The sequence below is a fragment of the Lolium perenne genome, chromosome 3 (assembly GCF_019359855.2).
Source record: "Lolium perenne isolate Kyuss_39 chromosome 3, Kyuss_2.0, whole genome shotgun sequence".
Taxonomy (NCBI): Eukaryota; Viridiplantae; Streptophyta; class Magnoliopsida; order Poales; family Poaceae; genus Lolium; species Lolium perenne.
This window is the reverse complement of record NC_067246.2, coordinates 280,707,194-280,723,949: the sequence shown is the minus strand read 5'-3', so window position 1 is coordinate 280,723,949 and position 16,756 is coordinate 280,707,194. Positions and strand designations below refer to the sequence as shown.

The following is a 16,756-nucleotide window of genomic DNA, read 5'->3' as shown; positions in this document are numbered from 1 at the left end:
AAAGAAATTTAAGAACACAAAGTTAAGCAAAAAACTACAAATCCTAAAAAAATACGGATACTTTAAAAATAAATGTGAGAATCTTATAAACGTAAAACTTAGAAACAAGGGGAAGATATGAAATATTTTAAGTATTCCAGAAAGTCAAGAAAATCAGAGAATTTTCACAAATAATACATGTTCTTTATGAATCCCTTAAAATTATTTTATTTCATTTATTTTTTCAATTTAATTATTGTTTTTCCATAATATTATTCAATAACATGTTCCGCTTATTTTTAAAATTACACTTTTTTTTATTTCCGGCATTCATATTTTTCGAGGTGCATCACTCGTCTTTGAAGGAAATCCTAACGATTAGTTCCTACAAGCACAATAATGTTTTTTATTAATTAGTAATGTAAGGTTGATTTTGGTTACAAATGCTTAACTTTTGAAAATAAGATAAAAAAACAACTTGAGGAGATATCAAATGAAATGAGGTATTGGGTGCATCAAGCCATCGTGTTTTGACTCGTAGCGGGTAGCTAGCTAAACAAATGTTTATGAAAAGGATTTCATCAAAGAAGATCATCGTTGCTAATCACAAGTTCACAACACTCGTCTATACCTAAAATGTTACGATAGTTCAACATGGACTACATATAGATTGAAATTAGTAAAGATGCACACTTAAATACATATGGATGCATACAAACACGGAGAAAAATATGGAACATTTTATAATTCTGAATGGATTGATACCAAAGAACTCGATGAGGTTGAATGAACAAAACACGATTATTGTAGTTATGGTGGTCAATTACACACATAGAGCCTTAAGAATTAAGGATTTTACATAACACCAACAATTATATATCCGGGGCGAAAAAATGTCAACATAATAGAACTTAGCTTCGAAATATCAATTGTGTACCTTTTTAATCATCATTACACATACATGCATATCTCTGGAACACTGTTATGCCAACTACCAATATATATGATCTCGTCTCAAGGAATTTACACACTATAATATGATAAAGAACATGACGGGCACACGGCACTGAAATGCCGGACATGTGTAATGACGTGGATAAAGTGCCTTACACAACGGAGAAAATCACACATAGCTCTTGATGGCGGAACTATATCCGCTCTGATCATCGTAGTACTTAGACCACAACATGACGCCACCGTACTTGGGCGAGCCCTTGATGAGCGGTAACACACGTGACGTGAGCTCGTTGGCAGGAATGAATCCCGTGCCTGCCGCATCCTTTGAGCTGGAAGCTGGCAGTCCCAGAAAGATCTTACCTGCCGGCACCGATACCCACTTATTCCACGCATCCATGAACGCAGTGCGCCCTGCGTCGAATTGACACTCCTGATTGTTATAGAACTGCACCCACACATAATCAAACAACCCTGTGCTGATTGCGCCGCCATCCCACTCATCAGGGAAAGGGCACTGCGGTGCCGCGCTCAACAACACCGTCTTCCCGCCGTTGTTGCCCAATTTCTTGAGGTCTGTGGCGAGGTTGTTCCAGAACTTAGCACCGCCGAGCTCGATGTCGAAGTCGATGCCATCGAGTACAGCGTCGCCGAGGGGGCGCGAGGAGGAGGTGCCACCCAAGAAGTTGTTCCACAGGTACATGGCAACCTGACTAGCATCACCGGGGGACGTGAGGCCATAGTTCCCATCGGCACCGCCAATTGACAGGAGAACTTTCACGCCACGTCTCTGGCACGAGCTGATGTCCTTGCTTTGGCTTCTGCAGCCACCAGACGAAGGATCGCAATGGCTTGCAAGGTCTAGTTGTGGTGTCTGGCCTTTACCGAACTTGGGAAGGAACGCCAGAATGACGAACTCATAGTTCCCTGATGCGCATGTTTCGGCAAGCGAAGCCTCGCCGTCATTCTGGCCCCAATAGATGGCGATGCTGCCTGCGTGACACGTCACAAGGAGCCCCAAAAAGAGGAATGTGATGAGCTGAAAGGGAGTGAGAGCTCGGCTTGCCATGTCTGGGTCTGCGATGAGTACTGCGAGCGTGTGTAGCTGCTAGATGCTCACTGTGCTGGAGAGGCAGTGAGGTGCGCTCTGAAATTTGAGTTGTGATATGGCTTGCGTACGTTTGGTGTTTTATAGCGGATTTGATGAAGCATCTCAGCCCCGTAGTGTCCCGGATACCGTGGCTCGTCCGCTCCTGCATCCGAATTTACTGACAGCTGCGGCGCGAAAACGTTCCGTTGCGTTGGGATGCCTGCATGCTTATCTTAGTCGGAGTGGTCAAAGAATGATTAGTGAAGCTGACTGCGTTCAAATCACAAACATTATTCTTCTTTTTTCGATGAAAATCACAACCGCTCCACCTTATTAAACTAGAGCACCAACAATACATGCATGCGATTAAAAAAAGAGTCTTCTCCTTGTTCGCTATCCCAGCAGAGCACCGGGCAAGCTGCATATACAAAGTCTTATATGATTGGTGATAGTTTACTGCAGCACGTAGTGCTGATAGTGGTTTGATAGTAGGTTAAAATCTAGTTTACCGGCAAAGGACAGAACATGTTTAAGGTCGGTTGAGGCAACGAACAACTGCTTGGTAGTTCCTTTTTTTTTTTGACACAAATACAGTGGGGAAGGTTCCCACTATGTCATTTCATAAATTTTTATAAAAGTTCATATTTACATGGTGGGGAGCAAGTCCATTCATAAAATGTCTAACCAGTCCTGCATGCCCTTTTTTAGACCTGGTTTAACTCGATGCCTGATAGTGGCAATCGATTCTCTAAAGAAGGAAAAACATCTATCTACGTCTATGGTCTTCTCATAAAAAATGATTGAATTTCTTTGGTTCCAAATACTCCAGCAACCTGCTATCATGGCTTCCTTGAAGAATTTGTTGAGATATCTATGCTTTGCTTCAACTATCATGTCAATAATATCCAGTTCTGTGTTCCATTCTTCTCCAATCCTCCACCAGAAATTTTGACTGAAATCACATTGGAAGAAAAGATGCATCATGCTCACACGTGTTTCATCTTCACATAAAACACATATTTGATTTTCCACGTAGAAATTCTTTCTAAGCATTTGTACTTTAGTATCCAGTCGTATCAGTAGCCAAAAGAAGAATTTCTGTTTGGGTAAACATGCTGATTTTCAGATCCATTTGAAAGGTGGTGGTGCATCAGGTGCATTTAACAGAGCCATATATACTTTTTTGGCAGAATATCTATCACCTCCCCATGGGAAAACCCATTTATCATGTTCATTTGAGTTTTCAATGCTCAAACTGTTTAGATCATGTGAGAGTTCAACACACTGATGTGCCGCAATCATAGACAGAGGAAGATTGAATATACTGAATATATTTCCATGTGCAGGTGTAGATGCCTCCTTGACAGTAATATTCCCTTTCTTGGTACGTGAAAGAAAAAAGATGTGGATATTTATCCTTCAGAGCTATATTCCTCCACTTGTCATGCCACATCAGAATACTGTTGCCATTGACAGGGTACATGTTGTAAGCTGTTTAAATTCAGTAATCAGAGAAGTACAGTCACACCACTCGAATGACCCTCTAGTAGAATTTACCAACGGTAAAGCTCCATTTTGGTAGTAGGCCTGCCAGATCAAATTGACCCATGGAATGTTATGGTGATTATAGAACTTATATAAATTCTTCATCTGTAGTGCTTTGCTCTGCTCTCTTAAATCCAATACTCCAAGTCCACCAGCACTTTTTGGGAAACAAATTTTCTTCCAGCTTGCCAAACACTTACCATTTTTATTAATTTCTTTCCCATGCCAAAGGAATTGTCTACTTGCTTTCTGTATATGATCTAGATTTGTATTATGCATTTTAATAGCACATATTGCATGATTAGGCATGGCAGAGATAACAACTTTAATAGTAACAAGTCCTGCATCGTAAGACATCATATTTGAAAGCCCAGATAGTCTTTTATCCACTTTGCAAATCATAGGTACTAAATCATCAACTCTTGGCCTTGTAGTACCCATGGGAAGTCCCAAATATGTGAACGGGAGAGATTCTCTTTTGCAACCAAAATGGATTCATGGCTGCAAGAAACCATCCTATTCATGGCTGCAAGAAACCATCCTATTCCTCCAGCTGGATCTGAGATGGAGCCTGTGGTTGCACCAACTTGGGAGATGCATCTCATTGATGATGAAATGCTCCTGAACTTTGATCTCTCCCTGTTTGCACATGGTGGTGCTCCTCCTCCTAGGACTAGATCTGCTCCTGATATGGACATGATGTTGAAGATAATGAAGAGTATGATGAAGATGATGATGAGGATGGTGATGAGGACTCCCCACCCACTGGAACAGAGTTCTATTGATGGGAACGCTAGCATCCCTACTCTTTTCTTCGCCTTTTTGGTGTTCGATGCCAAAGGGGGAGAAGAGAGTAGATTCTAGGATCACGGGGTTCCTCGGTTGTTGCACAAGCCATGCCATTGATACTTTATTTGCTTCTTACTTGGGTTGTTATATTTGCTTGCTTTCATTTCCGGAACCATTTGCTACTTTGAATAATTCGTGTTTGAACAAGTTATTGTATGCTTAATCTCTATGTTAGGATGATTATGCTTTATGCTTATATCTTGATATATACCTGTCCATACCATGCTTGTTTCCTAAAGATATTGGGGGAGCTTCTCATATTCTACAAATGGTGCACTTTGCATTCAAACTCAAACTCTTCAAGTGCACACATTATGGGGGAGATGTCTTAATATCTTATATGGAATCAAGGTTTGAGCTGATCATAATATTTATATGTGAGTCTAACTTGGTTTTTCATCGTATACTAAAAAGGGGGAGATTGTAAGGGTATTTTACCCTTATCCATTATTTTGGTAACAATGACACCATTGCTAGAGTAATCGGACTAATACATGTCTATAAGATTATTCCCAGGTATTAGCCAAATAGGCATAATGGTGTATCAACGGAACAAGAAGGTAAAGGAGACCCCACTTCGACAAAAATGAAGAAATGATGTTCTGCCTCTGGCTGGTCTATGGTCCGGTTGGACCGGCCGTGGCACCGCCAGCCCCGGCGCCGACCGTCCCCTGGACCGGTGCCATCCGGGTGCTATCCAGTAAAGCCTCCACCTCCGCCCGGTGTTCGCCCGGCGCACGGTCCGGTTTGGACGGGATGGTTGATGCGTGCAGTTAACACACGTCCGTTGGGAACCCCAAGAGGAAGGTGTGATGCGTACAGTAGCAAGTTTTCCCTCAGTAAGAAACCAAGGTTTATCGAACCAGTAGGAGTCAAGAAGCACGTTGAACATACTGTGGAAGATAACTATTCTATTTCTTATGATGACACTATGCCTCCAATCTTTGACAATTATTATAAAGAATGCTATGAAACAGGTTATAATTATCCTTATGAAACTTGTAATAGTTATGATGGGATTGCCAAAAACCATTCCCTTAGTATGCAACTTGTTTACCATGTTCAAATTCTTGATAATGATCCTGTTCCAATTACTATTAATAAGAAGAGTTTTTCTTATGCCAAAATTAATGATACTTTTATGCATATGAACCATGATAAGAATGTTTTAAGTGATGGGTATACTGTGGATTTCATCAATGATGCTACTGAAAGTTATTATGAGAGAGGGAAACATGGTTATATGCATCTTAATAATATTAAGTTTTCCCTCTTTATGTTGAGAATCTTGAAGTTACTCGTGTTTTATCTTCCTATGCTTGTCACTTTGTTCTTCATGAACACAGCTCATGTCATACCATCACAATTCTGGAACAGAGCACAGTTGTTCATAAACTGTAGTGAAAAAAAGTTGCTGTATTGAAATGAGCCAATCATGATCCTTAATCTTTTAGCACCTACATGTAATGTACTTTGATTTTAAAAGAGGTTTTAGCCTGTATGATCCTTCAGCACATGTATGATCCTTTATGTTTTAGCACGGTTGAATGTAATCAAAGTATATGGTCAAATGGTTTTAATCTAACCGAAAGCTGTTCACTCAACTGAGAATATCACCAACACTCAACTGAAGAACATCTACATGCTCCTCCCTTTGGCTTCCGCCGACTAAATCACCAACCTAGGAAACATGATATGCAGAAGAAAAGTTATTGCCACATAGAGCTTCGCAATGTAGGATCCGATTAACAACAGAGGTTGAGAAGAGGAACGGCTGAGGGTATGGGTGATGTACCTTGTGTTGTGCCTTGTCCAAGTCCATTATGGCATGGTCGATCTGTGGATCCATCCTCCCGAGTGCATCCAACACCTTTCCATTGATCAGCCGCAACGCATCGGCGACCGCCTTGGCGAGGAGCCTCCGCTTCTCCGCCTCCCTACCGGCATCCGCCTCGGCCGCGGACGCGCGGTGCACGGCCTTGTTGGTGTGCAGGGCGACCTCCACCACCGGAGCGCCGCGGCTCTCCAGGATCTGCTTCGCGCGCCCGCCTTGGTCATCCCTGCTGGCCACCATGGCCACACCTGGAGCTCGCCGCCTACACTTCCCTCCGCTCGATCTCCCCTACCCTCCGCTCGACCTCCCCAGCCCTCAACACCTCGTCGTAGCGTGGCCGGCCACAGGAACGAGCGCGACCATCCTGGGCAGCCGGCATCTGCATATGCTTCCGCTCGTCCCTCATCCGTGTGGTGCTCTGAGGTCACCAGGAGGAGGCGCACCTGAGCGTTGGAGGACCGAATGAAGGTGGGAGAGATTGAAGTGGCCGGGGCGATGGGAGGTGAGGCGGCGACAGCAGGGACGGTTGGTGGCGGCGGCAGCGGTGGAGCAGGAACGGTTCGGCGACGACGGCGGATGGGTCGGGAGGCGCTAACCTAGCAAGCGGCGGCGCTGGTTCCGTGGTTCGTGAGAGAGGCGATGTAGTCAATGAAATGGATTCGTTGGGCTTGGCCCATTCGGCCGCGATAACGCGCGACGAAGTGCGACGATGAAGGGTTTGACGTATTGGTAGAATAAGGAACACGTTCCTCCTTTTTAAGTAGTGTAGATTATGTTGTGGAATCTTTGGTAGTAATGTTTGAAGCAGCTAAAGTGACATGTCATTTGTCTAGTTTGGTGCCTTATTTGGTTCCTAGGGGAGTTGGCACATTTGGAACACACTCGCACGGTGGTGAATTGGTGGATGCAACGCCCACGTATCACAATTTGATTTAGCTTTGCTAGCTTCTTATAGTAACAAAAAGATAATGCTAAAAAAGAGATTATTATTTGCAAATCCTCCACGTGCGCGCCAAGAGTCTTAAGTCGCGAATATTCACGCGAGCGCACGCGCTTATTTGTGTGTGATGCATGTCTTTCTACTACTATTTGGAAGGCACTAAAGATTCTCCCTTATAAGTTGGTCTCCACCTCTCTAAAGTAGCAAGGTGGGACTAAAAATTTGCCATGTTGCTACCATTTCTACCCAGACAACGGTTGGGCCTTATTCGGCCCAAACCAAGAATGCGATTGAGGCTCGGTAGCAGAATGAAGGGTTGGTTGCAGCATGGAGACTGACTAATTGCTTTAGCTCAGTCAATCATATATAGAAAAGCACCCGGTGCACCATTAGACTTATTTTACTTATTAGTGGCACCGATTTTCATTAGTGCCAACTACCAAGTATAGTAACGCTTAGTTTTTTATTACGTAAAATATTTTGTACTAATTAAGCAGCTACATGCTGTGCATCTCTTGTTGTGATGCTTGTTCTTCTATCTGACAACGTGATCGAATACTTGCTCCAGCTGGGCCAATCATATATAGGCGAGCAGCCGGTGCACCATTGTTAGACGTACTTAGTATTAGTAGCATTAATTGAATTAGAGATAAGTAGTAAAGCTTAGTTTTTTGTTACGATAAATGGTTAGTACTCCCTCCATTTCAATAAATAAGGCATCATTATTTTTCATTTTTTTTAAACTAGAATTACTTTAAATATATAAAAATTATCGGTATAAATTTAGCATCGTTAGAAAGTGTCCTTCAATACGAATCCAATATTAATTACCAATGGCGGAGGACGAACTAAAACTTTGGTGTGGCGGAAACGATAATGCGAAAATAACATAGGATTAAAAGCAGGGCTAGGTTCATGGTAAATTTAAATTCTCGTTGAAGCCAAAACTTGCTAGAATGGGAGCTCCGTCCCTACTAATTACGTACAATATAATTAAGATTTTGTTACTCAAAATTTGGTTAAAGTTCGTATTAAAATACTTATGGTCCCTACTCATGAAAATGGAGGTAGTAATACTAGCACCCAGCAGCTTGCGGCTAGTTTCCTTTTTGCTTCTTGCCGTTCGGTTCACTTGCGACTCTTCTTTAATTAACACTATTTCTATCTAATCGATTGGCGGTTCAGCTGCCCGTTCCTCAAAAAAAAATGAAGATAGTAATTAAGCAACTACATGATCCGCCTCTCTTTCCGTGATGCTCGGTCTTCCGTGTGACCAACTCATGACCAACTACTTACTCTAACTCGGTCAATCATATATATATGCAAGTGCCCGGTGCACCATTGTTAGACGTACTTAGTATTAGTATCACTGGTTTTATTAAAGGTAAGTAGTAGTACCTTGGTTTTGAAACATAAGCTTTTCTAGAAAGGCTAGTTTAGTTTTCTAAAAAGGCTTACATTATAAAACGGAAGTAACACTTGTTACACCTACATGCTTTGCATCTCTTGCCATGTGACGTGGGTTCTTCCGTCTGACCTCGCTTTAGGCCAAAACTAGGTTTTTTATTTTAGCTAGATTTGTCTAGGTGACTAACCACCTCCTGACTTTCCAACCAGGTGCATCACATGCTAGCGCTATGATGGGAACAAATGTTTGACGTAATTATTAATTATTACTAAACAATAGTGCTTAATTTATAATTATGTTAACATTTATTACCTCTGGTCTAATTTTTAAGGTTTTTATAATTTTTTTATAAAAGTCAAACATGAAATGTACAATACAAGATATATCATGAAATATATTTTTGTGTGATGTCTATATGGTTTTGTAGTTGTTAATAGTTTTTCCTAAAAGTTTGGCCAAACTTTGCTTAGCTTGAATTTCAAAAAAAATATAAACCTTATTTATTAGAACATGCTAGTAGTACTAATAGAGCACCGTTGCAAGGCTCCAGGCTCTCCGGTGCCAGCCAACCTCATCGCCACCTTCTTGTTCGCTTCTACGCTCTCCAGCAGTCACTTCCGGCCACCATGGTTGCTCCGCGATCATCGACCGTTGTCGGCACTATTCGGTCACCATGGAGATTGGGTGTGAATAGACCATGAAGAACTATAGGTGGTTAGATTTTTGCCGGATGACGTGCAACATGGCGGATGGCTAGGACATCCATGCATGTTACGAGCTAGCTCCATGCATATCCAGCTAATTAGTTCATCAAATTAAACCGAGTGCGTAGCTGTAGCTCATATATGCAGTTATTGCATGAATTGCTGGCCCTCCGCCTGTGAATAAGTGTATGTTTAGGTTCTGTTTAATTTAACCAACATTTTACCAAAAAGTAGCAACATATATGACATCTAATTACTATTTTATGAAGCTAGTTTTTAAGATGGATCAGCTACTTTTCTCGAGAAAGTTAATCAATTTTATTGAAGTTTGACTTTTCCAAAAGATAAATGTATATTTATTTGTGAACTCAAGGAGTAGTTTGTGCATGAACTGTTAGTCAGCTAGCGAGCGTGCATGGCCCATGCTAACGACCAATTTGCTAGCTAATGGAGGCGCGTCTGGCCGGAGATATATGTCATTGGTAAAGACCGTGCAACAACGAGTTTGCGGGCTCATAGCGTGGTGTCGGCGCTGCTTTCGTGTGTATGGCTAGTGCTCGAAGAACCATAGTCTGCGAACTGCATGCTGTGTCAACATTCTGGTGCAACCATGCCCTCCTGGTTAAGCATTACTGGTGTATACCGATCGGTCAACCGTAATCATGTTACTTGTTTCATATTGATATCCCAATGATATTGCTCTGATCAGTAATGTGTACCGATCTGGCGCAAACCCATGCTCTCTGGCGCCAACCATACACGATCGTCAGTTGCATGCATGTGCAAACGCCAAGGCAGCCATGCCACATATATACTGTGTTATGGATTTAAACGATTCATCTGTGAGGCATGCGTCACAATAATGAGGCATCCATCCTTCAGGTGTATGTGCAAGAAAACATCAAGCATCAAAGCATTTGAGCATGCACACGGCCGGGAAATACACACATCTTTGTTGTTGGGCAGCAATATCAGCAAGAACAAAGCACAATGGTCAGGGTCCAAAATAATTTTATCTTATGTTATTTCTGATAGCATTCCATGCATATCAATTTTTAAGATGGAATGATTTCTTATATTTTGTGCACTTATAGTCTTGTACTGGTATAGCATGCTTAAAAGTCAGATGGAGATACACGGAGGTACAGGGGACAGAGACACAGAGAGATAGAGAGAGTCGTGTTTGTGACTTTTTTCGTGTGGTTTCATCGTGTTTGTGGCTTAATTATTCTACTAGTTGAATGCATGTGCGTTGCTACGGGTTTTGATTTATTTTATCGCACTTATAAACATAGTATATGTAGAAATTCATGTGTCTAGAAATATATAGCCATATAGTATTTTCAAAATAATACGGCGCTGCTTTGCTTAATGTGTATTTCTAAATATTGAACCCAACTTATTATTGCTTATAAAAATATGAAGTCAACAAAAATAGCATGTTTCAGTTGAAATGTCCTTATGGCGACAAACTCTAGTTTCTTCTTAGTTGACAACGATATAAATTATCCTACTCTACACCCTATATGTTTTGCACACAATGGGATATGAAACAGCTCTGCTTTGTACCTCTCTCATGTTCTTTTGAATCCAACATACACGATCTGTCATATTATTTCTAAATTTAAAATGGATCATAGCTCGATATATTGAGATCAATTTCAAAGATATATATGAAATGGTTGTTAGGATCAATCTAAAATGAAAGCCTTTGTTACATGAAGCCTTTGTTACATGATGGTCATGCATCAATCATACACTGAAGCAACCTAGAGTGATGTCACATAACCACAATTCATTAGGGAGCGTTCTCACTGGAATATTGTGCGTTGGAATCACCGTAAAGCAACTGAGAATGGAACAACATCAGAAAAACATGCTTCAAGAGTAATATCATGTGTCAAACCTTCCACCGTTATGTTGGTTCAGTTAAAAGCTTGCACTGGCCCCCTCGCGTCGCTTCCTGTGCGACGCCAGGGGCGAAACCTAGCGCCGCCAAGCTCCTCCCCGCCTTGGCCTCTCCCGCCGCTGCCGCCGGCGGCCTCCTCCGGCGGCGGTGGCGGCACCCCCGCTGCCGAAGGTGGTCGGGGAGTTCTGGGCGCGAGGTGGAGGGCCGGCTCGTGGGGGCGGTGGCGGTCGGGGCTTGAGGAAGCCGAGCCGGCGGGCTCGGGCGGGGGCTGCGGTGGTGGCTGCTCGCCGGCGCTGCGGTGGTCGCAGCTGCTCCGGCGACGGTCGCCCTCGGTGCGGGGCCTTGCGGGGCGGCCTGGTCGGCGTCCTCCCAGATCGAGATCCGCTCGATTTGGGGGGCGTGCAGGTCGGCCTCGCTCAAGGAGGCCAGGGCGGCGGCCCTGGGTCGCCTTAGTGGCGTTGGTGGTGTCGGGGTCGTGCCCCGACAGCGGGCAGCCGGCAGGGGAGGCCGGTCTGCATCTCCGGCGCCGGCGGTTGGCTGGAGAAGAGGATGCCAGGGCAGCGGCCCCGGAGACGCGGTGGCGACGGGGATGTGCCGTCCCAGCTTCTCCTTGGCGTGGCGGTCGCGTGAAGGTCGGAGTTCGGGGGGCTGCGGAGGGCCACCGCGTGTGGCAGGCTAGCTGGGGTGCGACGGTGACAGGTTGACGCGAGGGGTCGGCCTGTTGCGCGTGGAAGCCGGAGCGGCGGCTCCGGGAGCGAGGTGGTGGTGTTGCTATGCCTCTGGCCGCGTGGGCGGCAGGGCATGCTTCCGTTGGCGTGGGCGGCGTCTCTTTGGCTAGTGGTTTGTGCTCGTCCGGCGTTTGTGGAGGCGGCGGTCATGGGTCTCCGGATGAAAATCTTGCCCGACTTGGTCGGTGCCGACAACGGCGTCGCCTTCGGGCGTCGCTTCCTTCTTGAAGGCGTTGTCGTGGAGTCCCGACACCCCTCCACCCATCATTCCAGGGTGAATACCCAAATCCGGCTTGCCGGATTGGATGACGGCGGCGTCTTTGGATGTCGTGACCTCGTTGGAGGCGTCATTTTTTGGAGTCTTGGAAGCCACTTGTTGTCGATGCCTGCACCACTGGTCTGGGTCGTGGTCTTCGGGTACCGTCGGTGTGCGAGTGCCGCTGGCTTGCTTCTTGCGGCTTGCCTCTCCCCGCGAAGCTTGAAAGGCCTAGCCGTCTCCTTCGGCTCTGACTTCCTTTCCAGGGACGTGGACCGGGCAGTCGTGGTGCTCGCCGTTGCCGTCGTGCTGGTGTCATTCGACGGTGCTCCGTACCTAGTTGAGCTAGGTCGTGTGGCCAAGTGTGGTTTTCACCGGTTTTCCTTAAAACTGTGCCGTGTAGGTTTTCTTTGTCTGGTTTTCCTTATAAACCGGACACGGGTGTCGAGTTTGTATCGGTTTTCGGTCGGTTTTCCTTATAAACCGGCTAAATTTCCCTCTTCTTAATGAATAGGCAGAGCTCCTGCCGGTTGCTCCAAAAAAAAAACCTTCCACCGTTACTATAAAGTCATCCAACTTTGCCACATTATCTATATCATTAACGAAAACTAATACAATTAATTTTCCTCGTTACTTGACATTAGCTATAATGGAAAATTTTAGTACTTTATTGTACTCACGTTTCACCTTATGTGAAACACCCCGTTCAAAACAAGAAAAAACCTCATGTACAGCAGCAAAGCGTATTTTGTGACAATGTGAGCCGGCCTCCTCTTCTTGTGTCGTTTATCCTCGGAGATTCATATTATCTAGTTGTTTGCATAATCCTGCCAAGAATTTATCTCCATTAAGATTAGTCAACAAACTAAGAACTTGGTAATTATTTATGTTATAATAGAATAATTACATTACTCTCTCTCTCTCTCTCTCTCTCCCTCTCCCTCTCCCTCTCCCTCTCCCTCCCCCTCCCCCTCCCTCTCCCTCTCCCTCTCTCCCTCTCCCTCTCCCTCTCCCTCTCCCTCTCCCTCTCTCTCTCTCTCTCTCTCACCTTATTCAAAGCCTCAGATTTTTCTTCAAGAGAAGTCTGGACAAACTGAAACATGTCAACACAAAATATTAAATAAGAGAAACGATAGAAGACAAGAAAAAACATCGACAAGGGCAGGTTCGTTTGAACCAAAAGGGTTCCTGTCCCTTGACGATGATCTGTTCGAGCGCATGCAGAAGGAAAAAAAGAATTTTGTTTCCGTTTCCACGGCCTTGATGTTGTCTCGACCACAAATAAACTACTTTTCCAGAATGCATGATCCTAAAAATACAAGAATAAGAAATGTTAGATTGCTATGTCATAGCATGTGGAATCCAATGGAAATGATATTTAATTAGATTTACGGCAAGTTCTTCAGTGGTGATGTGGTCCACAAATACAGATGTAATTGTTATAACGATAAGCTTGGAAGAGAAACCACTACAGAATGGGAGAAGACGCCGACGGCCAAACCGTACGCCGACGGCTTTTTATCGGGGCCGTCGGCGTACGGCGCACGCCTCGCCGGGGCAGCTCAGGAAGCCGACCGTCGGCGTACAAATACCGTCGGCGTAGAGGGGGCTACGCCGAGGGCAGCCGTCGGCGTCACGTTGGCCCTCGGCGTAGTACCGGCATCGCCTCTGGCCCAGTCCGCGCCGTCGTCGCCCGCTCACGGCGTCAGTCAGACGCCGACGGCCACCCTCGGCATAGGGCATGGCCACCCTATGCCGACGGCCACCCTCGGCATATAGGTTTTTTTTTTTTTTCCCTCTCTCATATTACTTTATAATATGTTTCTATTATTTATTTACTAGTATGAATTATGTAAAAAATGGTTCTATTTTTTAAGAATTCGTAGATGCCATATGTAGGTCCCATGGGTGACGCTCTTCGCAGATGGGTCAACCGGAGCCACTAGGCCCAACATTTGCTATCGATGTACATATGGGTAGATCCGCGGGGTCCCCGCCCTACGGTTTCTCGAACCCTAACCCTAACTGTAACCCTAACTCTAACCCTAACTCTAACCCTAACCGTAACCCTAACTCTAGCCCTAACCCTAACCCTAGGGTTTCCACATACATTGCTAACTCTAACCCTAACCCTAACCCTAACTCTAACCCTAACCCTAGGGTTTCCACATACATTGCTAACCCTAACTATAACCCTAACGATCACTTGGTAAAACCCCTAACCCTAGGGGTCCCGCCCTAGGGTTTCCCAAGAAACAGATCACCTGAGCGTCGTAATTGTTGGAAAACTTGCTTCTGCCCCTAACATACATGTACAAGTGTGATGTAAGGTTTGGCTAACCTTGGATGTACCCGGCGTTGACGATTTCCGCATAATGGGCTACCAGTTGGTAAAATCCAGGATCTGTATGTGGAAACCCCCGCCATGGCTCGAACGGAGCCTATTTTATGGTAAAGTATGCCCAACCTATGGTTTCCATGTACATATGTCCTAAACAAAGCAAAATAAATAAAAAAGTCCACTGGTAAACCCTCGCACGGAGAAAGCTATAGGGGTAGATGTGTGGGGTCCCCGCCCTAGGGTTTTCCAAGTTACAGACCACCGGAGCGTCAGAATCGCTGGAAAACTTGTGTGTGCCCACATGGCATGCACAAAAGTGATTTGAGATGGTTTTATATCCAAGGATACCCCCCAAGGTGTGTCCGGCTTCTCGGACAGGGGGTTCCTACACTTAGGCAGATTCTGGATGTATAGGGGGGAACTCCCTCGGAGGTGAACTGCAGAGAAAAGTGATACATTTAAGAACTTAAGACCCAGACACGATACAAAACACTTAAATAACTAGACCCACACACATACCAAAGCGCTTAAAGTACTAGACCCACACACGAACTGAAACACTTAAAGAACTACACCCACACACAGGAACCAACACACTTAAAGACCTACACCCACACAGGAACCAAAACACTTAAAGAACTAGACGCACACACAAACCAAAACATTTAAAGAACTACACCCACACACGAATAAAGCACTTAACGCTAGACACACGGACTCGACACACACACATATTAATCAGAGAAGTCGAAATCTTCGTCCTCGCTGGGGGTGTCCTCTGAAGCGGTGGTTGTGAAGATCCACGACCACCGTTCATCATCCTCCCCCCATATCGACGCCTCTCCTTTCGCGTACTCTGCTTCAATCGCAGCCTTCCTCTGCCGCTTTCCCGCCCTCCTCTCTCTCCTGTACGTCTGCTTGTCCTTCCAGAATGCGCGCTCGCCTCGACGGCTCCCGGGGATGGTCTCTCGCGCCACCGTGCCATGAACTGCTCGTCCGCCTCGGTGGTATCAATCCGCCGCCGCTGGCCAGACTCCAGACCGCCGCGCTTCACCCCGTGAGCGAAGTAGCGGCTCAAGAGAGAGACTCGAGCTTCCGTCGTAGACCTGACCTCCGGGAAGTTCATTTCATGGCGCGGCCGGCCAAACCTCCAAGCCGCAACGTCGTATGCGCGGGCAGCAGCCTCCTTCGTGTAGAAGGTGCCGAGCCACACACGCGTACCACCGGCGGTGATTTCAGCCGCGAAATGTCCCGCAGGCCGCAGGCGAACGCCGATGAAGCCCGTGTTGCTACGGCGACGAGGAGCCATCTCAGCGGCAGCTCAGCTCAGAGGATTTTGTGGTGCTGTTGGATGAGAGAAGTGATGAGGGGAGAAATGTTGCTGGTCGTTAGTGGAGAAGACATGGCTATATATAGGCCGACGAGGGGCTGAAACGGCGGGAAAACTTGGCGGGAGAGAATGGGCGGGAAAGGGTGGGCGGGAAAACTTGGCGGGAGAGAATGAGCGGGAAAGGGTGGGCGGGAAAACTTGGCGGGAAATCATGGCGGGAAAAAAGGGCGGGGGAGAAGCAGCGGGAAAGGGTGAGCGGGAAAAAAGGGCGGGAGAGAAGTAGCAGGGCGTAGGGAATGGCCCCAAAACTTGTGTGTGTCCACATGGAATGCACAAAAGTGATTTGAGATGGTTTTATATCCAAGGCTACCCCCCAGGTGTGTCCGGCTTCTCGGACAGGGGGTTCCTACACTTAGGCAGATTCTGCATGTATAGGGGGGAACTCCCTCGGAGTTGAACCGGAGAGAAACTTGAGATCATATGGGATGATCCTTGTTTCCACATGTACCTATGACCTAACCAAGCTCAAATGGAGGCATATGCCCACCGGGGGACCCCCGATGGGATGCAGTCAAAGGGGTAGACAGCGCGGTCAACAGAACTAGGGTTTCGTCGGAAATCGAGCATCGGATCTAGGGAATGGCCCCAAAACTTGTGTGTGTCCACATGGAATGCACAAAAGTGATTTGAGATGGTTTTATATCCAAGGCTACCCCCCAGGTGTGTCCGGCTTCTCGGACAGGGGGTTCCTACACTTAGGCAGATTCTGCATGTATAGGGGGGGAACTCCCTCGGAGTTGAACCGGAGAGAAACTTGGGATCATATGTGATGATCCTTGTTTCCAAATGTACCTATGACCTAACCAAGCTCAAATGGAGGCATATGCCC

General features: G+C 45.6%; 1 protein-coding gene across 1 annotated transcript; it reads right to left on the bottom strand.

Moving 5' to 3' along the window:
* Nucleotides 1–1,102: 1,102 nt before the first annotated feature.
* Nucleotides 1,103–2,002, bottom strand: LOC127344345 (acidic endochitinase SE2-like). Its single transcript, XM_051370582.2, has one exon. The coding sequence runs from the start codon at nt 2,000–2,002 to the stop codon at nt 1,103–1,105; it is 900 nt and encodes a 299-aa protein (XP_051226542.1).
* Nucleotides 2,003–16,756: the final 14,754 nt, after the last annotated feature.

What these genes read in the sequence shown, in the direction of transcription:
- LOC127344345 (XM_051370582.2), bottom strand. Translation starts at nt 2,002, where the DNA reads ATGGCAAGCCGAGCTCTCACTCCCTTTCAGCTCATCACATTCCTCTTT.